Below are 24,476 nucleotides of genomic sequence, written 5' to 3'. Positions count from 1 at the left end.
GAGACAGCAAGCTTTGGTAGTGCGCTTACGATTATGATCGCGGTAATGATGATGATCTTGTTTTACGAGTTAGCACCGCGTACGTCCCGCTACAGTGCTCTCAGCTTCAGCGACGGTCAGTACGTGCGTGCCGAGAAGCGAAGGGCGAGCGAACACACCATCACCGAGTCGCCGCGCCGTGCGAGGGCCGCCTGCGGGCAGAGAGGTCTTCCCTCGTCCAAGGACGGCTCTCTTTCGTGCGACCGACCTCGTTGCCGCGCACGGTTGTCGTCGTAGTCTAGGACGCCGACGACGCCAGAGCGGTGACGCTGCCCGTCTGCTCTAGCTGGCCGCTCTGTGCGTCTGCGTGCACAAACTGCCAAGCGGCGACGAGAGCAGGAAAGGGGCGGAAAGTCCCGTTAGATGACCGTGGCCGCTCCTCTTCTTCCTCCTCGATCCCGCTCTTAACCGCGGAAAGCGCGCTGTTGCGTGTCGTAAAATGCACTTGCGCTCCATAAGCCCGATCGTAATTGCGTGCAATACGTTGCGAGACTCCAGAGGCCGGGCGCAGGCTTCTCTCGTGACGAGAGCTGGACGGAAACCAGAACGTGGTCGTTGTGTAGTTGGGCGGTATGCTTTAATGGTAGCGGTGCAACTCTCGCATGCCTCCTCCCTTTCCTGGTTTTGTGAATCCTTCGAGGAATCGGAGCTCTCAATCACTACGTGATGGTTTCGGGAATTTTATTGTGCATAGCGACACGTTTTGTTGCAGACACAACTTGGGACGTAAACACATCAGCAAAATCACAAGCCTAACTATACGCCAACTGCAGAACAAACTCATCGCCCATAAAACTCCGATTAACTCTGTATCTGACACCTGTGGCTACCTTACGCAACAGACTTCCTAATATCGTCAGCCCATCCGACTCTCTGACGTGTCCTGTAGTGCTTGTCCTCTGCTGGAATCCAATTCATTACCATGCACTAAACACGTCCGGATATGGTCCATCCTCATTGCGCGCCCTGCCTATGCCCTTTTCATCGTCTTGATTATTACTATGGTACCATTGAGTCACGTTCGTTCCCTCGCTTATTCAGTTGTCTTCCAGTCTCGTAACGTTGCACGTATGATTTTTTTTCTCCTTTCTTTAGTTCGCTGGATTTACCTGAATTTAAATTCAGTCCCTGTCGTTAGCCTCATTTCTGCCCCGCACGTGAGCACTGATAAGATGCAGCTGTTACATGCTTTCTCTTGGCGGACACTGGCAAACGACCATTCATGATCTCAGAGTACCTGTCAGATGCCCTCCACCTATTCTGATTGTCACAGAATAGGCGGCATCCATTAATTTGCCCATGTTGCATTTATACACACGCTGAATTGTTGTTCTGTAAACCCCATGTGTTCACGGGACCTGTATATGCGACCGTCGGTCGGGCGCGCAAGAACGCGTACGTGCACGTTTCCTTGGAACAGTATAGCTTTCCCTGTGTTAGCTCCCCGAGCCGCCGCCGCCGCCGGCACCGCATCCACGGACTGCAAGCTGCACCCGAAGGATCGTCGCCTCCGAGTGCCGCCCGTCCATGCATCGTCCCAGTGATGGACTGCCGCCGCGTTCCCCGGTCAATTGTATGTTCGAAACTGCTCTGAACTTTCTTTCCCTTGCTGTTACTTGAATTGTCACTTCCATCCCGGAAAAGCATGACACGTACGTACGTCACGTACGTGTCACGTACGTATTACGTGACACGTAATTCGGAGTATTTAATTCGATTGTTTCTTCACTCGTGTCGTTGCCTTTTAGAATGTTAATTGCTGCCCTCTAAATGTTTTGTGTATTCCTCGTTCTGAGCCTATAAACGTCTTCTTATTGTTGTTTCAAGTCAACGTGTCTTCGTCTCATTCTCCACGTTTGCTTACCGGCTACGCCGGACATCGAACGACCACCCCCCTTTTTGTCATGTCTCGGCGATGACCTCCGGTGATTACCGAGCGCGTGACACTGATTCTTCTACGTATTTCATTTTCGTGGTCCGAATCTCCTGTCACTACGTGCCTTAATTAAGTAGCTGTAGATGCATTCGCTCACTACTTCCAGCGTCTTGCTATAGCTATCGTAGACTGCTGTTTCCATCCGAGGCTGTTGAAAAATAGTTTTTTTTTTTTTCTCGAATATTCTTTAGGCATACAATTCTGCTTTGCCTGACTAAGCCATTATCCATTCTTTTGCAGTACGTGCCTTGAGCGGAAATGCAATGTCATCAGCGATCATAAATTGTTTAAGTGTTCTGCATTAGTTTTAGTGCCTTCTTAGGTAAGCTAACTTTGACAGATGTGCCAGTTCAATCTGGCGGTTGAATAGAGGCATTCGAAAATTCTTTGTAATTTCTTGACCAGATCTCGCCTTCTGAAAGAGCTTATCAGTATTCTGTTCAGATACTTCTAGTGCGCACTAAATAATAATTCATATGTGACTATCCTTCATTCACTCAGTTAAAGCTGAATGTCTGTTCTGAGGCGAGATCGTAAATTTTAGCCTCCCTGTTTCTGCTAATTCATTTATGTGCCCCTTTTTTTTAGGAGTTCTCTCCTTTCCCTCTGTTAATACGAGCTAATCTGAGACCTTACCATCGTATGGTCACTAAATCTCACTTTACCGCAAGAGCCTCCACACTGTTCACGATGCCATAGTGATTTATATGACGATTATTTTATTCTTAGACTCGCTATTACGGCTGTTCCACGTACACTTCCAGTTTTCCTGTTTCCAAAAGGACCTATTTATGATCATAGGTAAAATTGCTTCATTAGCATTCACCAAATAGCAGCCATACGGCTACAAAAAAAAAAAAAATCTACGAAACTTCCACAGAAACTTAAATTCACCCTGGTACAGGGTTCCAACCCAGGAACACCGCCTCATCGGGACAGTTGCTCTATACCAATTGAGCAAAACCGGGACGGCTAGCATGTGGTCGGCCGAGAGAGAGTTTATCTGTAACTCGACGCCGGAACAGTACTGGTTCAATCTTTAGGGGAGTACCTGAAGCTGAATATGATCGATAAACTCCTAAGTTGTTTCATAAATCCGTGACTGATCCTGAAATTATTTAGTGCTGGGAACTCATCAAAGAGAAGCACACACTCAGTAAGACGAAAACAAGCGCTAACTTTATTCGAAATTTACACTCATGACGTTATTGTTAGGTTCAATTTTTTGAAGAAAGCAAGTTAAAACCTATCGTGCCGGTAACCATGCGCAACCTGTTTCCTTTCGCGTCAGCATTCAAGAAGTTCAATATTTTGTCATGCATTCCATGTCACACTGGCCTGTACTCGCTTCCTTCATATTCTTCACCCTGACATCAAGTGTGTATACATACTAAGAATAAAACTCGACTGAACTTTGTCCGTGCGTGCGTCTTCTAATATCTACGTCACGTGCCCTGCCTGCATCACAAAACTGTCAGTTACTACGCTTAGCATTCAGCATAAGAGTAAAGCAAGCAAAATAAAGGCACGGGATAAGCAACGTGTTCTGAAAAAACCGGCGTAACGAGAATCAGCGACGCATAACACGGGTTGAGTACTTGATTTGAGTTACTTCGTGTTTATTCTGATGTTATAAGCTGTGCATCAGTCACTGAGCACGTGGTTCAGAATTACATTCGCCATTCAATTTATCAAATTTAGCGCTCAAGATTAATAGCGCCGTGCACGGGCTTGGGTTGGCCCGAAACTCCGTATTTTCACGCTTTGTGGGGACCGTTCGACAGCTATTTCAGCAGCTCGACAAACGGTCGACGAGGAAATGCGGAAATACGCAACTCAACCAAGTTTTGACTGAATTCATTGAAACGTTTCTAAGGCAAGTGTTTTCCAATTTGGTAGTGTTCTGTGTGGCGACGAAGTATCTCCATTACTATTGATTAAGCAGTGTGACCACATGCGATGGCTGGTGTTATTCGAAAGGCCCGCATGCAATAAAAGACAGTTCTCAGTCTGAAAGAAAGCTGTTTTTCCGGGGCAACATCAGTTGGTCTCTGTGCGCGGTATCGTATTTCACCGACTCTCTATCTTGGCCCCTGGGTGACCACTAGCTATACTCTTCGATACCCTGCACTCGCGCGATGACCCCATAGCAACTTGCTGTCGCGCCATCATCCCCGCACTGCTTAAGTCCACGCGGCCCCCGCTAGCATTCGAGCATCTTCCTTTCTAGGCACAATCATATGAGAATGGTGACGAGCGACGTAAAAGTCCTCACTGGTCAACTAGGAAATTTATGCTTGCAGGCGTGATTGACTCGTTCGTGTCGTTCTTGTCTTCCGAGAGCAACAGTCTTCATCATGCACAGGCATACCCGTAATGCAGCTAAATACCGCGTGCAGTTTTCTCGTCGTACAAGCTTCCGGATGCGTGGCACGGAACTAGACAATGCTAGCGTATCGGTTGTGGCCACAGTCGCAGATGTACGTACGCCAAGCACGCACTTGGCAGAGACGGTGGGGTGAGGAGAGAGTGAGATGTCCACCAACGGTCGTATTATGTACACACGCTAAAGCACGCACCGGCACGCACTGTTCTTACGTGAATCAAAAAGAGTTCCCGCCTCCTTCCCGTCGCTACGTGAATGCAGGAACTCCCTCTTTCTCCCTCGCATGTTCGTCCGCGTCTCCGCACAGTCGTGCTTTGGAATACTTAAGCGAGAGACGCGAAACAAGGGGCTTCGCGCGGAGCCCAGTGAAAAGACATAAAAGCGGGCAACGCTTACAGAATGGCGACGACTGGAAAGTGGAAGGGGGAATATCTAGGCACCGGCGGGAGATCAAGAGCGAGAGATACAGCTGCAGGTAGAGAGAAAGAGAGCGACAAAAGCAAAGGAAGGAAAACGAGACCGCTGTTAGGCGCGGTACTGGGCAAACAGGGAAGAACCAGTCTTGATCCGGCAAAAGAAGTAGGTATGCGCCGCGGGAGAACGGAAATGCCTACCGGCGGCTGCTAGCCGGCTGAGTCCGGAAGCACGCAGGCGCGGGCAAGGAGAGAGGGCGAGGTGTCAAATAAACCTTGAAAGAAAAAAAGCAATGTTATTCAAAAATGGCACTACTGATTAAACAGCACCGCATAGTTTCAGTTTACGAAGTGTCTACAGGACGGTCAGGCGGAAGTCTATCAGATTCAAGTAACTGACATAAAATAATGTGACTGCTGACAAGCTTCACGTCACTTGCGCATAATCGATTTCACTCAGCCTACCTGTTATGAATTGCAATAGTTATGCCCACATTTGTAGAATAAACCCAGCATTCATCGAATTATTTCCAGCACAATGAATAGTCTGACACAGATAATGGCACGCACCGAGGAAAAGATTGCAGCGCTTTCTGTCAAGCAATGGGATTCCGTGCGATGGTAGTGCTGGCCGACGTAAATAGCTTATTGTTGACCATGTAAGTCAACATCGAGCCTTATTTTCGCTGTTTTCATCGCTTCGGGGTGAATGATTGAGGTTATGCCACCAAAGGAACCTACGTTTAACGATAGGGGCGACCCTTTCTTAAGCCTTGAATGCGCAAAACGTGAAGGTTTTGGGTAAACAAGCTCTGCTGAAGAAGAAATATATTTTAATACTTCCCATTATGAGAAAATTCGTGTTCAGTGTCCAATGAAGCTCAGAATACTTAATGCAGCATACGTTAATTTTTATGGCGTAACTTACTGTCGCAAACGAATTTGCGCAACGTTAAGTGGAAGTTTCTTCCAGGAGTAAAATATTTAAGATTATTTTTCTCTTTCAACCGGGTCCATGCACTTTTCAGCGATTATCTTGTCCGCAATATACGAGGAGTTTAAAAATCAGCTGTCGCGGAAACAGTAAGTATAGTGCATTACTTTTTTTTTTTTTTTTTGCATAACCTATGCGACCAACCAGGCGAAAAATGATAGAATAATTACCGCCCTCTGGCTGTAACTAAATTCAATCAAAGGACTATTGTTTTTAGTCCTGTAAGTAGTGCACGTGCGTTTTCCTTTTTTTTTTTTTTTACAAGATCAGAGACGCTCGTATTCCCATACTTATTTCATTTGGCAGAACTCTCGAAGCTTGATCGCGTTCCAAAATTAGTGCGTTTAATTTCCAAATCAGTCCACACAATTAATCATGCAGAACGGTGACGAGCGAAGTAAACGTCCTCACTGGTCAACTAGGAAGCTTATGCTTGCAGGCATGATGCCTGCTTGCTACTACGTGGCCGAAGCAGGGGTGCACAGCCACAGCCCCCAGCGTTTGCTGCTGGGTCTTGCGATGGGTTTTCGCCGGCAGCGCTCTAAATTGCCTTGAGGCTTAGTAAAACTCTCACCTCAGCCTTTGGACGCGCCCTGCAAGAATCGTTGACATAGCTGCCATTTGGGGATAAATATGTGCTACAGTCGTGGCTCGTTCATACGACACCCGTTATCATGGACGACTCGAATTATGGAGTGTTTTGAGGGGACCAAAATTTTTGGTGTATTTACGCCTCGTTTATACGGAAACTCGCTGTCAGGACAATGGACAAAAGAAAAATCCACATGTGTATTTCTCTCCTGTCTATTGTCCGGAAAGGGCTCATTGAAGCGCATGTATATTTGTTGCGTTAATAGTTTGGTTTGGTTTACGGCATTTAACCTTCCAAAGCGACTCAGGCTATCACAGACGCCGTAGTGTGAGTGAAGGCTCCGGAAATTTCGACCAGCTGAGGTTCTTTCCCCTGCGCTGAAATCGCACAGAGCACTGGTGCCTTGCTTTTCTCCTCCCGCAATTCGATCCCGCATCCTTGGCCACAGCAGTTGAGCGCGCCTAACCGCGGCATCACCACGCAGTATTTGTCGCATTACTGTGGACAGTGGGTTGCGGGAACAAAATAATTACTGACGACAACTGACGTTTCATTTTCAACATATTGTGCGCAGCACGCTAAAGGAACGCTATTAAAATGCGCTAGTGACTGAGTAATTATCCTTTTTTATGTCGTGGTTTCTTGCTCTACAACTGATCTATCGCGTAGAAAACGCATTCAGCAACTTTCGGCCGACTCAATACCGACAGGTAGTAGCATTCTGTCATAAGTGAATGGTTATAGTTGAAATTATTTCATTTATCCAAGAAGCAGTATTAAGAGTACCGCAGAGGCGTCAGTTTAACCACACTACTACGAACGCATTGGCGACCGAGATGATGTTTGTTGCTGCCAAAATTGTTTGATTCCAGCTGCACTGCTTATCACTACATATGCGCAAAAGCTGATCATAATCATCAGATTTCCTATTCCAGAGATGTTTGCTTTTTTTGCGATTCGCTGTTACAGGCCCCTCAATACGCTTTACTGACAATTTTGGTACATAACCGAAGTGTGCATAATGAGGAGGCACGACTGTGACACGCTTTAAAAAAAAAAAGTTAAGCGAGCTTCTTGTTGCTGCTGCTTGATGAATTAAAAACATATTCAAACGACAATATTTATATCTATAAATAAAGGTTCAGTCCATGCGCTTTAAAACGTGGAAGCTGATGACGTCATTCCCGTCGGCAAGACGACATATTGCCACCGAGCACTGGCAAGCATTTTCAGCAAGACGTCTTCACCTCGCTATCGAACGTGGTCGACCCCGTTCGTCGATAAACGTATAACAAGTGGAAGCAAACTTATGATTGACTTTTAAAAAAAGGTCCGTTGTTTGGCTTAAAGAAGGTTCAACGCCGCGAGGCACGCGAAGCGTCCAGTTGGCGATCCTTCCGGCACGAATACCTTTCTCCGGCGAAGGCATGCACGCGCACACTGTGTACACTCGTACGAAGCACGGTATTCGTGCTCCCCTTCCGGACCGCAGCAGCAACTCCGCGCCGAAGTCGAAACACGCTTCGGCGCAGCACCTTGTCGACCGTTCGATCCCTTCCACAATCAGCGACCGACGATCACGCGCAGCCTCCAGCGAGGAAGACACGTCGATCCCCCACTTTGTGTGCGCGATGCTCATCGGCGGCGATTCGGAGGCGCACGCGCTGTGGCCGCAAGTGGGCAGCCGGAAGTACGTTGGGAGAGTACCGCAGCAGCTTTTCCTGCCACCCGCCTCCTTACTCCAGCACGGCGCGTGTCTACTTATGTGAAGAGAAAAGGAGGAGGCCAGGAAAGAAGAAAAATTGGGGAGGGGGATTAACCCCTGACTCCCGACCCTGGCCGCTGGAGGTTTCTATCGTGCGGCCCATTCGTGCTGGCTGGCCCCATTCCCGTCAGCTCTCGGCAGCGACATGGAGGCGAGAAGGAAGGGGCGGAACCGCTTTCGCACCACAGGCCACGTGCCGCGTAGGGTTGGCACGTGCGCGTCGCTTTGTCGTTCGATGACGTAAAAAAAGCACAGCCGACGTTCTGATTACCTATAGCGGTTGTCTTATGTGTTCAAACCGGTAGAGCGTCTGCAACGCGCGGCGTTATGGGGCCTCGGGATTAGTTTGGCCAACGAAATCCGCTGGATCAAGGCAGTTTAGGTTTTAGCATTTCGCCTTCGTCAAAATGCGGTCTGGTTCGATATCATGTCCTCACTCGCTAGCATTACACCACAACCACAGCGAACCGCCGCAATTTCTTTTTTCTTGAGAAAGCAAGGGGTTTGCGAGAGGTGTTTTGTAAAACGTGACTTGATGAAGAGGTGAATAAGCGATGTGAGCGAGTGTGTTATAGCGCGTATGAATGTTCCGATCAGCAAGCAAGGAAATCGAACTGAGCTAACGAAGTTGAGCGTAATGAAGGAGCATACGAGTGAGGCACCGTATGCAGTGATCGCACACTCCCTATAAAGGAGGAGGGAGGGGGAGACGTACGCTCGCTTTTGGTTTTCTGATTCCCTCCAACCTTCCCCGCTAACCCCTAATTCTAAAAAAAAAAAGAGAAAATTTAGCGCTGATCTAAATCTAGTACTTGGATCGGGAAATGGCTACTGCTTCTACTTTATCAATTAATGAAGCCGGTGAGCAAGCAAGTAAAAGTGCGGTATAGTGTATACTTCGGTGCTTGAGCCTCATGAGTCGGGTGATTGGGTGATTGATTTGCGCCCTGAAGTTCGAAGGGTAGAGAACTTCCGCAGGCTGCATGTTTTCACTATCGAAACCTGCTTCTTTGCTCCTCTAGAACTTGAAGCTTCCTATTTTCCCACAAGGCCAGACCCTCGACTGCAGCAAGTAACAACCATATACCTAAATGAGTCGCGACGTTTTCTTCTCTATTTTTTTCCCCCAGAAAGCGGGAACAACTCTGGGTTTACTGGCATAGCTTCGCTCGTTCATGAAGCCCCTATATCTAGGAGACCGTATAATCAGCCCTTGAACGAGGCCAACTTTCCCCATGGGTAATGTAGCTGTAGAATGTGCGGTGTTCTTCAAACACTTAGGTAGAACTTCGGCTCTACCATCACTTCGAACAAATCATGTTCACTTACAAAGGAAGTTCACGCGGTGGAAGGACCGGTGGCATCTCCTGCTTCGTTCATACCTGATCCATCAGAATGACGCCACAGACGCAATGCAGGAGGAGAGGGAGACAATTTTGCTCTAGGCTGCACATTATACGCGCGAAGATATAAAGCTGATGATCTCGTAATATTTAACTTCAATCTCAATGATATACCTACACGTATATTTAACTTCAATCTCAATGATATGCCTACACGTAAGCATTCGACGCAGCAGTAACCGCTCATAGTTCGTGTGCGGCTTACAGCACATAGTATAAGTGGGTCGTATCTTTTTTTTCTCGAACCTGCTGGTTTCGAATGGAAGGCTTCGACAATTCTTTACTTGAAACTTTTCCCCGTCATTTTAAATCCAGCCTTCCAGTATACACTGGTCCCTGAGCGCCGCTTACACTCACTGCACTGCGAAGGCACATATCCTTAATTCGAAGTATTACTTCGTCGCCCTCAGTGACGCCCGACGCATTTAAACACTTGTGAAAATTGCCTTGTGGAAATAAAGAAGGGTAAACGTTATCGCGAACGCATTTAAAGCTTACGGCAACAATAAAACGCGCAAGCATAAAAGCTTGGGAGGAGCGGACTCCCCGCGGTGTGCACACAAAGGGTTGCGAAATTTTCTCTGGGGCCACCTTTCTTTCCAAAGAACGTTTTCTTCAACATCGTTCAGAAGTCGGGACCCGTCCACGAGTTCGCGCAACCGTCGGCAGAAGCGCTAGCAGTCGCTCGTATTCATCGCCGTAACGAGCTCGGGAGCTTCTTTCCTCGCCCCACTTCGCTGCATGCAGGACAGCACAGAACGGCGCAAATAAAAGAAAGGAAACTACGTGAAGTGCTAGAATGATCGTCATGAATCATCCGGGCTGTCGAGAGCCGGTATTCATTACTGCTGCGTGGGGTGGACGCGAAACCGCGCCGTCTAACGGCGTTCCCTGCGGAATGCGTCTGGAGCCGGCGTCTGTATGCAAATGCGGGGAATTACTGCGCGAGCTCGCGCAAGTGGCTCGGCAAAAACGACGTTCACCAAGCCTTGGCTTCCGACGCAGGCCAGCGTTGAAAGAAAAAAAAAAGGAGACGACGATGCAAGAGCAGTATACGTTGCAAAAGGACACAAGAGAAAACAAGAGACACTTCCCGAAATCGAGGCCTGCGAATGTTCTTAGTGAAGAATGCAAGAGAGCAAGATTTTCAGTGCGTGACGTAACAGATAAATTCTTCTCGGGCTTCTGTATAAGCTGCATAGCGTACACGGTGTGAACTTGTCACCGATCTTGGCACGAAGGTTCAAGAACGTGACGTGCTCTCAGCAATGGGCGACATTCGCGTCACGTCGATCGAGGTCCCAGTGGTCGCTCGAACGGCACTGTCAGGGAGTGCCAAGCTAGACATGGTTGTGCTCTAGAATGTCGGGAGCGCGTGCTGGTCATCATGTAGAGCCATATTTAAGTTGCTACCTACCTTGGTTATCAGTCTTCCAATGTTTTGCCTTTCATTTTGTAGTGACTGTCAAGAAATATGTATCATACGGCCAAAATACTACGCAGCACGCTTCTGGAAGTTTCTCTCGTGCTCTGTATAGAAAATATGATGGATACTTGGGTCCATACGCCAGGGCACCAGAGCACGTCGAATGTGCAATGTAATATAGGCGAGGTAACGCAAGACAAAGTTTTATTTTTTGTCACCTAGATGTGCCCTGGAGTTATTATGACCGAGACTGCATGTAATGCAAATGGACGCGGGACATCACAGGTCTTTGTCAAGCTGCATTCGATGTTTTCTCGATACCTGCTCTGTGATTACGGAATTCAGACGTATTAGTACAGATGTCGTTTAGTCTAAGCACTCTCTGAAAAAAGCACTTTCATGCACCGCTGCAGATATGCGAGACATCTTGAATGATCATATACGTACGATCTGCCCGCCTGGAGTGTGTAAACGTATGAAGGAATATGCAAACAACAACAAAAAACTAAAAAATAAACCACTTTAGATGCTAGCCCGCTTTACCTACAATGGCTTCTGAGTGTGCACTCTATAATACCTGATATGACACTCGATAGAGCTGTGAGAAGCGACAGATAGCCAACGGAAGCCTTCAAGAGCCGAGCGCATCGTCGACCGCTTTCCCGATACACACCGCAGCCTCAAATGCGCTGCGGGCGATCGCGCCTGACGCACGGCTGCTGATGGTGCGGCCGATCGACGGCCGTAACCCCCTTGACACGGCGGAGACAGTGACGGATGACCGCGTTTGCTAAGGAGCCGCGAGAGTGGTGGCTCCTTAACGACTCGAGGAAGGCCCGATAATGCACGAGAGCGATCTCTCGTTCCCCTTTGGCTGCGTCTCCTCGATTGGCCCTGTGTGGCAACTGGCAACGGTGCGCCGAGGCACCGGCCTGCCACGGCTGCGTACGCTACAGACGAATGGGGGCAGTACGTGATCACAGAACGGCGGCCAAGAGAATGAGTAGCCTATAAGGCGTCAACGAGAAACGACGCAGGCTTTATTGCGCACTCCGCTTTGTGGATGTAGTGTGAATTGATGCAGGGATTGCAAAGAAAAGAAGGCTACTGTACGGGGCGTCCATCGGAGCATAAACACCAAAATAGGCAATAACCCCGCTGGACTTAAGCTGGACTTGGTTGTTGCTGCCGCCTCTCGGCGAGCTACGTCCACTGGATGATCGGATTCGGCCTGCCGTCATCGCAACCTCTCAGACACATGCAGTTCACGAGGCGTCTCGTTTGGATAACCCATGACGACTGCTACCGTTAAATTGCCGACGCTTGGATATCCCATGATGACTTCTGCCGTTAAATTGTCGAGAGAGAGGGAGAGAGAAATTACTTTTATTCGCACCCGTCAATAATGACGGGTAAGGAGGCTTTGGCTTAAACCCCCATTCATTCCCCTAACCGTCAGCCGGAATCACTTGAGACTCAGCGGCAGCCAGGGCGAGAAGAGCTGTTGCGATCCGTTGGCACCAGCTAAGAGGCAGCGGAGGCTATCAAGACAGAGCGAGCGCCACGGCTTCAGCGTAGCTGTGGTTGACTCACGTCATGGTCGTCACGTGACTAGGCAGAGTTAAGCGCGCGGTTACCTCAGTTTCGATAGCTGAGTGGCGTCATAGCTTCCACGTGGTTTCTCCTCGGTTTAAAGACAAACACGCGCACACAGCGAAGAGGCCACGTAGGGGAGTAATAGAAGCTCTCGCTTCAAAAAAATAAAAATTGTGCACGATGAAATTGAATTTGAGCTGTGATGTGGCGCTGACGTAGAGCGAGGTTGAGTATATCCAGCTTCTACCTCGTTTCCTTAGCTAAAATGAACAAATCAATAAACCACTCAAATGCCGAAAAGTGCCATTAAAGGGTTGCATGGCCTCCAAAGACGCTCCAAATGACGCGATTTCTGGAAATGTCTTACTCAAGTTTATTATGCTTTGGCCAAAACTAGCGAGACACCAGCGGCGTTAAACTTGCCAAGAAGTGCACTGCGTACGCTGGAGCGAGCTCCGGACTTAATGGAGCAAGCTCTATTTTTCACTGTCGTCATACCCTTTAAGGGTATGACGCGAGAGCGTAATCTACCAGCCCACATATAAAGTCACGCTTCAGCCAAGCCATACTGACGTGCCTACGTGTCATAGGGGTAACGATAATGGAAACGATTCTGGCAGGATGGTTCTGATATCGCCCTCCCATATGAAAGGAAGGAGCGACCCGAATTGGCTGCTCCTGCTCGTGGCATATGGGTAACGTGAATTCAAATGTCATGGCAGGCTGATTCTAATGTCCCTCTCTCACATGAAAGGAGAGGCCCGAGTGAGCGCTCTTGCTGAGTACACGCTCGCCCGAAATACACCTTTGAATAGCCTATCATCATCACTACTATCATCCTCACGCTAGACGAGAATTAAGATGCGCTATTCACAGTCCCAGGCGTGGTTTAGTTGGTTAAACCGCTCGGCTGGGGATCCGAGGATCCGAGGTATGGAGGTTTGATTTCCGGTGAAGACAATGTTTTGTTTATGAGGAGACCGTAGCTACGCCTCTTCACTTGCACGGTGTAGCTGCGGCCACCCGTGATCTCGCTTTAGCTGTCGGAGTGTTGCTTTCGCAACAACAAAAAAAAAAAGGCAAAACATCCGGGAGCGAGCGGCTGCGGCGCCATCTGGCGGAGTTCGGCTAAAACGGTTGCTAGGCAACGGCTGTTCAAGGCCATTCGTGCCCACCGGCCACCGACTACGCGACGAGGCGAAACCTGGCGCAATGTTGCTTTCGCAACAAAAGAGAGAAAGAGGTGCCGTAGTGGAAGGCTCCAGACCACCGCGAAACAGATGCTTTCGCCTCATCGCACTTTAGTGACCGAAAGTGCCCCCTAGAATCTTTTGTAGTGTGCCTAAGACTCGCACTCATAATAGGCATTCCTGACGCCTCAATTTCGCCACTGCCTTTTCCGCAGGTCCGTTATCATGGCTCCCGGCTCTTTGTCTGTGCGTTCTCTTCTGCGCCACTTCCACTGCAGGTGAGAGGTCAAAGACACGTTTTACGGAGTCTTAACATTAAATCTAACAACAATTTTTGTTGAATGTGTGTGCCCAACAAATGAAGTGCAGCTACACTGTCTCCATGACGGTAATGTTTCATAGCTCTAAATAATTGCCAACATTGCCGAAAATTGACACGTTTGTGAGCACGCTCGCAACTATTCTACGAAATGTATACCTCAGTAAATTAATTAGGATAGCAAAGATTTGCTACGATCACATTTAGCATTTCGTGGTAAGACATTCACACTTAATAATTGACATGACGTCCGCCTATATCGCTTTTCCACCGCGTCTAGGAAATTGATCCACAACAGAAGATAACGGTGCAAGATAAGGACAAAGCTGCAGTACTAAATCCTGCCATTAAATGCTGTTTATTGCTCCTGCTCCTGCCAATGTGTTTCCCGGATCCTGTGGTATGTTACAAATAAATATATAAATATTTCATTTCTCCGTTGTTACGTTAGGCCAACTAAAAAGGACTGCAGACACCCTCACAATCACCCACTAGTGAAATGGTCGCTTGATTTTGAAGTCTAAAAAAAGCGTTTCTGCCTCTTTTCGAACTCGGTAGTGTTCGACGGCGTCAAACAATCGAGAGCGCTTCATGATTGGCCCCCTCCACTTTGATTGTCAGAACGTCAGGCACTCACCTATGTGTCGGTGCTGCCCTGCGACACAGCTGCAGAGCTGGAAGTGTCTATCGCAAGCCTATGCAAAGTTCATTTCTACATAAGGCATTGGCTTAATCGACTCTTTTTTCGCAGGGGACCCTGACCGGTACTCACAGGTGAAAGAGACGACCAATGGCACCTACCTGTCCCAGTACGAGTGGCGTGTGCACGACATGTACGCGCTACTGCAGCGCTCGTCCGCCATGCATGGCGTCAACCTCGCCGGTCCGGACTTCTACACGGGAAAGCCCGGCTACAGGGTGCGTCTCGGCCTGTCCTTCGGCCGCATCAACCCAGCCAACGGTATCCCTTACATGGGCGTCTGGTTCACCATCCTGCGCGGCCGGTACGACGACGCACTCGAATGGCCCTTTCAGTACCGCTTCAACATTACTGTGGCCGACCCGTCTGGCTCGGGACAGGACGCCCACGTCTCTATGAACCCCATGACGGCCATCTGCAGACTTAGAAAGCAGTTTCAGCGACCAACCGAGCGCAGGAACGACGGCGTCGAAGGCTGTGGAAAGTCTTTTTTGGTGCCCCACAGCAAGCTGCTTGGATATGTAGCCGACGACAGTCTCCTGGTGAGACTTAGCATTTTTCTTGAGGACAAGGGCGCGATTCCCAAGAGAGCCAAGGCCTACATGAGAGGGCACCAGCTCGTCTCTGAGTTCCAGTGGGCAGTCGACGACGTTGACTCCAAGCTGAAACAAGCCCGCAAGGGAGAGCTGCAGCCTCTGACCAGCGACCTATTTTACATAAACAGCGAGAGCTACCTGATGGTGCTTCAGCTGACGTTCCACTCGGAAGATGAACATCTGGGACTGTTCGCTGTTGTCATCCCCGGAGAATTCGACGACTCACTGGAGTGGCCACTCTCGTACAGCTTTGAGCTGTCCATAGTGGACCAATCGGCAGGTTTCCTCACTGCCGACCGCAAAGGCGTCATCGACCCAACATCTGGCGTGTGCCCGCTCAGCGCGTTCACCAAGCCGCAGTACCAGCCCAACACTCCGTGTGGCTTCCGGAAGCTTGTCTCGTTCAGCGCCTTGGAGAGAAGCAACTTCAAGAAGGATGGCAAGATTCTTCTCCGCTTCACGGCGATCCTCGACCAGATGCCAAACTTCGCTTCCGTGTCGGTGAAAGACCGCCACCTGGTAGCCGAGTATGTCTGGAAAGTGCCCAACGTAGAACGAAAAATCGCCTTGGCTACTTCAGGCAGACCTTCGAACCTACTTAGCGAGCGCTTCTACACAAGGCATCAAGGATACCTTATGCAGATGCAGCTCAAGTTTCAAAACTACACCAACGGCAGCATCGGTGTCTTCCTCACGCTACTGGAAGGTGGCTATGACTCCCTAGCGCAGTGGCCCTTCGTGAAGCGGTTCGATCTCATCGTCATTGATCAGCAGCATGGCAAGAGAGGCAATGACGTAGTGGTGGCCGTAGACCCAAACAACCCATACATTAAGAATGAGGCATGCGTCGGATCATTTTGGAGGCCCTTTGGTCGCAACGATGCCTGCGGATCCTCCAGTGCTATTTCTTACGACGAAGTCTATAATCGCAAGTACATCCGCTACGGGAGCCTTCTGGTTAAGGTAGTCGTCTATATGGAGGAAATCGAGCCACCCAACATGGCTAGGCTTGTGTTCCGCGACGACAGCGTTGTCGCCGAGTATGACTGGCTGGTCGCGGATATCAAGGAAAAGGTGGTCCAGGCGAAACTTGGCAACGCGCAGTTCGTAGACAGCGATAAGTTTTACTTGACCAACGGAGGTTACCGGGTAATGCTACGTTTGTATCCAGAGAAGGCGCCGGGATACGTAGGCCTGTATGTAGTCTTCACACGTGGTGCTTACGACGACGTCCTCGAGTGGCCTTTCACGCACAAGTACGAAATGGTCATCGCCGACCAGAAGGATGACACCTCTGCGGACATTGTGCATACGACGTTCGCAGCGTCTGGCTGTCCTGATATTGCGCTTCAAAAGCCCGCTCAAGAACTAGCCGAATGGAGCTGCGGCGAGAGTCGGATGGCAAGCCACACAGCACTTTTGAACGGCGGCTACGTCCGCGATGGCGCCATCCGCGTGCGCTTCCGCGTATTCCTCAAGGAGTACGCCAGTCACGTCGCCTCCGTGGCTGTACGCGACAACGCGCTTGTCTCCGAGTACCTTTGGGAGCTAAAGGACGCGCCGGCAAAGGTGAACCTGCTCAAGAACGGCGGCTTCTCAAAGGTCGAGAGCCCCATCTTCTACACGGGCAACCAGGGATATGCACTTAGGATTAGCCTCGTACTCAACAGGGTGACGACTCCGCTGCAAAGCCTGGCTAGCAACGACGACCAGAGCGTGCTAGGCATCTACTTCACGATATGGAAGGGAAGACACGACGGTGTGTTGAAATGGCCTTTCCCGCACGTCATCACTCTAGCCATCGTCGACACGGCGAGCGGGCGGGCTGACTTGTCCAAAACGGTGGATCCTACGCACGCGCGGTGTCCGCTTGAGGCCTTCCACAGGCCAAAAACAATGCGCAACGAGCATGCCTGCGGATTCTCGGCCTTCATGGCAGTCGACAGACTCGGGGACTACATGCGCGACGGCTCGCTGGTGATCAGGGCCACGATCGACATGAGGAGCTGACGGCCGCGGTGAACTAGGCTCGCACTTAATTGTTAATTGTGTGCCATATCCACAATCTCTGTAGATCTCTGACGTGCACGAGCGGATGAACCGACGGACAAAACGTGTACTGCTGACCGTGCGGATAACGGTCGCGAATCGACATGTGCTTGTGATGACTTATGAACGCCAACGCTCACTCAAAAAGCAGGCTGCTTGCACTGCCCGGTGTCTAATGGTATGCGCAAGGAATCTGCACACGTTTGGTGGACTGCCTTCACTATTCCACTCAGCACAACTGCTAACAAGAGGGAATGACACAGTGCATATCGGCTGACTGCGCATTGAACAGACATCATACCAATCAGTCAACAATGTGCCGCAGTTGGTAACAATAGAAATTCTCGCTTTCCACGCAAGAAACACAAGTACTACATTTGTGGCGCTATGTGCTGGTCACAAGAAAACGCGATGCGCCGTTGCGATGGTGTTGCAACGGGAGTGCAATGAACGAGAAAGCAGTGCAGCGCTGCGGAGATTCCGAAAGGCTTCCAGACACGCCAAGCCCATTGCGCTTACGTAAGAACCAAATGTGTGTCCTCGCATCTACAAAGCATAACACATTCCAATACACGGCTACGAAATCTCTCTAAGCTAATGCGCAACTTGCCATGAATCTCAAGCAGCCGCAAAAACGCAGTTCTTTACTGGGCGCTCGCTCTCCACGGACGTGGAACGCGAACACAAATAGCAGAAAAAGCTCGAACTGCTTGGCGCAATAAAGAACGACAGCCAGTAGAAATATTCCTGAAGCAGGGAATATAAATATTACTATACATCAGCCTCGCCTGAGGCGCTAAAGAGAGAAACTCCGCAAAAAATTATTCAGAAGCTCAACGTAGCTTTTCTGTTAAATATTTGCTTTTCTTTAGGCAAAGAGGATATGCGAAAGAGAGCTGCAAGGTTGCTGATGACAGTTTTATGAATCACATTCCCGTATAAATAAAAGAATGGCGTATTCTTTCACCAAACCTGGGAGTCATATTATGCGGACTGCGTATTGCTCCACAGCTGATGCTTTCAGGCGACTGTCCAAGTATGAGTAACAAAAGTAATACACGTAGAACCTTAAGAGATGTTTTATGCAGTCAAATGTCGCTAGCTGCCCAATTTACAATATAAATCAATTTATCACGTGATGAAAGAACGCCCGCGTGGTGTCTTTTTACATCACAACTGCACGACTCAAATGTGTGGCAAGTTAAAGGAATTTTCCATCAAGAACGAAGAGCAGTTGCTACAGGCTCGACAAAATCTTGACTCAGCTTCACTGAGTTCACCGAAAAACTGTTTTAAAAAAGAAGCAACTGAGCAAGTTTCTGGCATTCACATTTGTTCATGGCTTCACGTCCGCTCGCCAACGCAGGAAATATTAAGCAAGCTGTAATAAAATGGTAAAAAACACGAGTGAGCTCACTCAACACAAAAACACTGCTGCATACCAACTAACAAGTTATCATATGTCATATTTACTATGCAACAACCACGAGTTTCCTAAGTGCCCGTATTCTCCCTATCAATAAGATATATGCACTACATTCGCTTGAAGGCGACCTGCTACTCTTCCGTGATCCGGTTAGACAAAACGTAAAGGAGAAGCCAGTGTTCAGTATTTGAGCAGAAAAGTACGCCGGCTAACGTCACTTCAAGTAGTAACAGCGGAGGCAAAGTACTTTCATCGCACTTCCAGAACATTTCCAACGATACTACAGCGCAGTGTTGGGTGCCAGTAATAAAAAGAAATAAAAGTCAACCACATTAACGATAGCATCTTCAAAGCAGAAACATGTTGAAGCTCAAATGTTTGATTCTTTGTTCAATTTTATAACAGCACATATGAAACGGGCACTTGCTTGTAACTTTCAGCAATGCTCAAAATCAATGGTCGTTTATTTCTGTCACTGTTCCATGAGAAATGTTTGGCGCTTCCTGTTATGAGGCCAGTAGCTCGGAATTAGCACTGTAAAAGCGTTCAATGTCAGGACAGTGAAATCTGTGTATCGCAGGAACCAGTGAAAGGAGCCGTTCAGCGCCTTCAGTGATGATCCTCTGCAGCAGTATCATGGTATACTGCCGACAATGTTTTCACACACAAAGATGCAAAATTAACGACTCGAGTTGCTTCAGAAAGCGTTAACACTTGTTTTGAGAATATTGCCGGGCTTCCAAGCAAGAATGCCAAGTTCCAAGTAGTGACTGCTTCAATGGAAGGAAAGGGGTGGCGGCTACCACACCAAAATGTTGCCGGGCACCACTAACAGCGCTTCATTCTAAACACGACAAAAAGCGTGCCAAGCTCTTAGTGATGCGCTTCACTCACAGTTAATTTTATCTCAATTAGGAGATGTGCCTACTGTATACCTAAATTCTTACTGATCTCTCCTCCCCAATGGAGCGCCAGTATACGATTATACTTGCGCTAGTCTAGGTTAATGGGGTAATTTTGCTTTTAAAATTAAATGAATTTGATTTTTGAAGTGAAACAGTGAAATGACCATCGTGGGGTGCTCCTTGGAGTCACATGACCTGAAAAGCCTGTGCTGCCTGATTAGTACGGTCTGAATTTTGCTTCGGGGAATAACTAATGCAAAATGGCTGCCACAACGATCAGCAAAAAAAATGCCGACGATTATGTTACTTCCTAATGCGAAATTTGAGCGCAGCCCATCAGCTGTTTCAATTTTTTGATAGACTGAGGCAAAGAATCCGAGCAATACATGTATGTACAAATAAAGATCGACAACTTTTTACTTTTCACACATATTCCATATCAACTAGTTCCTCTTCCCTAAGTGACAGATACTGGGCTTTTCCTTTCTTGTAAACCACTTAACTGGCTTTAATTAAGTTTCGATGGAGGCGAAACGACGATTTGGTTGATTGGTTGGTTGGTATCATAACTTTTATTTGCATCGGAAATGGGCGTATACTCATTCCCGACCCGGCTCGTGTGGCGAGGAAGACGGGGAGTTGTGCGCCCGCGGATTAGAGGCTGGCAGGTAGCCCTATAGGCTTGTTGCGGCCTCTTCCGCCAGATGGACGGTGCGGTACTGTATCGCAAGGTCCGCGCTTCGCAGCAGGGTATCCCAAGCTTCCCTACTTGTTATATTTTGTCCTATCCCTGGAGATTGTGGGCACTCCCAAATTATGTGGTCGAGGGTCCCTCTCGCCCCACAATGTTTGCACCGATCATTGTCCCTAAGGTCTGGTAGCGCGTGAAACGCCCAGACCGGGTTCATGAACGTATTAGTTTATAGCCGCCTCCACGCGACAGCTTCTCTATTATTTAGGCTAACATCTGGCGGGGTACCAGTATACGTCCAAATTTATAATGGTCGATGATTTCCCCGTAATTTTGCAGACGCTCGTCGTATTCCCAGTGTTCAAGGGCTCGACGGCTACCCGGAAGTAGAGAGCTCGGGCTAGCTCGTGAGCCGCCTCGTTACCAGGGACGGCAGCGTGAGCGGGTGTCCAAATTAACTGAATTTTCCTATTCAGCGTTCTTTGGGTGAGGATTTTGGCTGCCTCCGGCGATATCCTCCCCTTCCCAAAATTTTGTGCATCCGTGTAATGTACATCAGAGCACTTTAAAGATCCCCACGAGGCCGAAATTACGACGAAGCCCTCCACTACGTATCCCTTCCACTCTTTCCGCCTTCAATCCCATCTCCCTCCCATCCTTTACAGCGCGATTAAGGTGCCCACAGAAACGGCGCGGCAGACATTGCACCTTTCCTTTTCTGTGAACCCATTATTTCTGTTACTGGCTCTAATTATTTACCTTATTGAACCACATCAATCAATTTGTCAGTTTCACACCTTTCCTTGACGCTCTGTCCTATGGTACCATTCTTTTTCCGATACACCAACTATTGTTCCTCTTTTACAGCGCCGACTAAGTCATGTCCACGCGAAACCTGCTTCCGCTGCGGAGCTGGTTACGATAGGGTGCCTCGATGTCAGGTTCTGAGGGACAACGGCGACGCCGACGGCGATGCCGCAAAACGCCGGAACGGGCGCCAATGAGCTGCGCTCTAAAAAGTAAGGTCAAAATTAGTTACAAGCTCCTTTGCAGCCTCTATTATACTTCATCACAGCCTCCTATGACTGCAATACACGTAGTCTGGAAACGCATACATGAAGCTACGACGTTGAAATGTTCACTACTGACAGTTCCGCATTTGCACCATTCCTGTGCAGTTTTGTTGTTATCCAACGAAACACAAAATGCGTGGCGTATGCATCAGAAGCCATGTCCTGAATATTACGCCCCATTTAGTGCTATGCGGATACTGCCTCACGACGTATCAAATCTCGAGAGCAGCCGCAGTCAGTCGCATATATACCTCCACTATCTCGCATCCCTAGCGGGATGAGTAAGAAAGCTTCAATAAATACGCCACACTGAGAACCGACTAAGCTCCACAACTTTCTCATTAAAACTTCTCCCATATGGGCAGCGGTTTCATTTTATGTTATTAAGAAGTGAAAACTGATCATTCTTCGCTGCGTGCGGCCAAAAAGAATATCAAGTAAGCTTTGTTATTGGAAGACGTACTGGTTTTCTTCTTTTTAATCCTAAATTCGCACAAAGTCTTCAGGCAAAATACACAATTCGGGATTTTGTAGACTACTAAACCTTGTGCGTAAGCTAAAAAACTGGAAACGACACTGACAGTACTATTCTGAAAGCTTGGAACATGCCTGCTATAAAGGTGCCTATTTCTTTTAAAACCAAAATATATGTCAAGAAAGACCAAAAGAGCATTTGCCATATCCTCAAGGCAATGCCGTTCAGCATATCATGCCAAGACAAGCTCTTTCTACTGAGGTAAGACTTCCCTATGGAATGCTCCTCGAACAGTCTAGTGAAACGGCATAACACTCTTCATCGCAGTCACCATTTCTACCTCTGCTACATGACGTGCCAACCAAGCGGCTTGGCTAGATTCAGACCGGCATAAAATGCTTATGTCCGATAAGTTTCCGCGTACCTCGAGAAGTCCACAATCCGAACCAAAGGAGAGAAGAGATTCGATAACATTTGTCATCGGGGTACCATAAGCAGTGGTATTCGGAAAAGCATACCTATACTGCTGTTTACTTTTCCTGGTTTTTAAAGGCTTATAATAAAAGTCTTCTCGCTGATCCTCTTCTTTCTCGTGTGTTTTACAGAAGAGCTCTTACACGATCCATTTTCCGGTCGATTCAGCTGTTTATCGGGAGTATGTACCTACGTCACAATGGCGGCCATTTTGTGGTGCATTTAACACTCTGAAAGGCTGCGAGCATATCTAATCGCCTTATCATCGCCTGCTCAGACTTTCACTGCTGAAGCTGTGCTCAGCACCACAAAATGGCGTCCATGAAGTAAGTTGAATACCCCTATAACGCCAACATACGATCGCGTGACTGTCGCGTATTCAAGGTGATATGACGACACATGACGAGCTCTAAGCACGTGACCGTGCGCCCGTTGCGATTGTTGTAGTGACCGAGGTTGCCAGTCTCTCGGATATATATTATAGATTTCAGGCGACCAACAGCAGCTTTGACGTTGGTTGCGGCAATGAAAATGCAATTACTGCTGGAGGTGTTGAGCCCCCTGATACACTTTCTTTTCGACCGTGAGGTCTAGCGATGCAATGGAAAGCATCAGAACGGTTGGAAGCATACATGGCAGTGGAAACGTTGCTATGCCGCAGCGGTGCTATTTCGGTCTTTATATTGGTATACGGAATACGGAACATCACTAGGCACAACTGCTGCTGATACGCTGGCCACTGGAAAGAAGATGGTGCACGCGCTGACACTTTCAACGGGAGCTACAGTTCACGTTTCCTTCTTCACGGCAATGGGCGGTGGCGGCGGCAGTTCAACACAAAATTCCGAGTCACTGTCACTTGAGACAGTGGCGTCCGAGTAACTCGACGATTAATCATAGATTCGTGTTGAAGGATTTAGTCCAAGAAAAAGCTTTTGTGGCGTGTCACTTAGCATCTTTCGTTCCTTCAGCAGCTCTCTCTAGAAGCATTCATTTTTGTAGGAGAAACTTCAGCTCTCGTTTCAGAATGCAGTGCTTCTGCCAGTATGACACGATAGGAACAGATGCCTCATCAGCACTGTTTTCAAATTATATCTGGTCGCATAAGAAACGTCGGCGCTGTCCGGAGGAAATGTTATTCCAATCTCAGCAATTTTTTTTGCTGTTAGTAGGTCTTTCTTCTGTTGTCTTTCACATATCTGGCTCAGTGGACACTTCCCTCGCAGTACACCGTGCAGCCCTATCGTGCAGCTGCGCGCTGACTCCTCCTGTGCTAACAGCAACCGAAACCAAGCTGTTGCAGTGGGCATGCGTGCAACATAGTAGCTATTCTATGGAATTATATGTCACAAAGCCTGGATTCAATGCCTAGACGATAACGAGTATGTCGCCTTTTCGTTGCTATGAAGGTACCTTCGTCCAAGCGTAGTGTTCGAAGAAATGGCCTATTTTCCTCGGCAACACGTCGTGCCTGCTTCGCGTGCCGGCTAAAGCAGGCAGCGCCAGAAAAGCGCACGAAAAGTGCTGCGAAGGAAGTCTTGTAGCGAACGCCATGATTGAAAATCGACAATGCTTTTCGCTGTCTACGCCAAATTAGAAAAGGTAGTCGCGTCTTGTTAACCTCAACAGGCTAAAGATCAGGCTTTCTTCAGATGTGGAATTCAAAAATTTTCAAGAACTTTTCAGGTCCCCTGAACTTTTATTGCGAAAGCAACACTACGCCATGTTTCGGCCCGTCGCGTAGTCCGTGGCCGCAGCCCCGATTGACCTTGAACAGCTGCGAAGAACAGCAACAACGCCCTGTCACCCGCAGCTAATGTGTTCGCTCCATATTCGGTTCCGCAGCGTTGAACCCTTCTCATTTTATATATGGGCTGGTAGCTTACGCTCTCGCGTCATACCCTTAAAGGATGAGCTTAAGTGTCCCTAATAATGTAGCACCTTGCACTGATGTGGCGTGACAGTGCTAATCCACAACTACTTTTTTTTTTTCAACAGCCAAGAAACAAAGCATTTGTAACATCCCAT

The 24,476-nt window shown here is 48.4% G+C and overlaps 1 protein-coding gene across 1 annotated transcript in view; it reads left to right on the top strand.

The window, feature by feature from the left end:
• The window catches only part of LOC146185289 (uncharacterized), a 62,245-nt gene extending 43,385 nt beyond the window's left edge, over positions 1-18,860 (top strand). The window contains exons 3-4 of the mRNA XM_084607792.1: positions 13,956-14,018; positions 14,811-18,860. Of these exons, the coding sequence (XP_084463918.1) occupies positions 13,956-14,018; positions 14,811-17,365 (2,618 nt within the window). The 3' untranslated portion in view covers positions 17,366-18,860. The remainder of the gene's footprint in view (positions 1-13,955; positions 14,019-14,810) is intronic.
• The last annotated feature ends 5,616 nt before the right edge of the window (positions 18,861-24,476 follow it).

The sequence above is a fragment of the Amblyomma maculatum genome, chromosome 6 (assembly GCF_055883805.1).
Source record: "Amblyomma maculatum isolate TAMU_Amacu chromosome 6, ASM5588380v1, whole genome shotgun sequence".
NCBI lineage: Eukaryota > Metazoa > Arthropoda > Arachnida > Ixodida > Ixodidae > Amblyomma > Amblyomma maculatum.
Note: the sequence above shows the minus strand (reverse complement) of the source record. Positions and strands in the feature narration are given on the sequence as shown.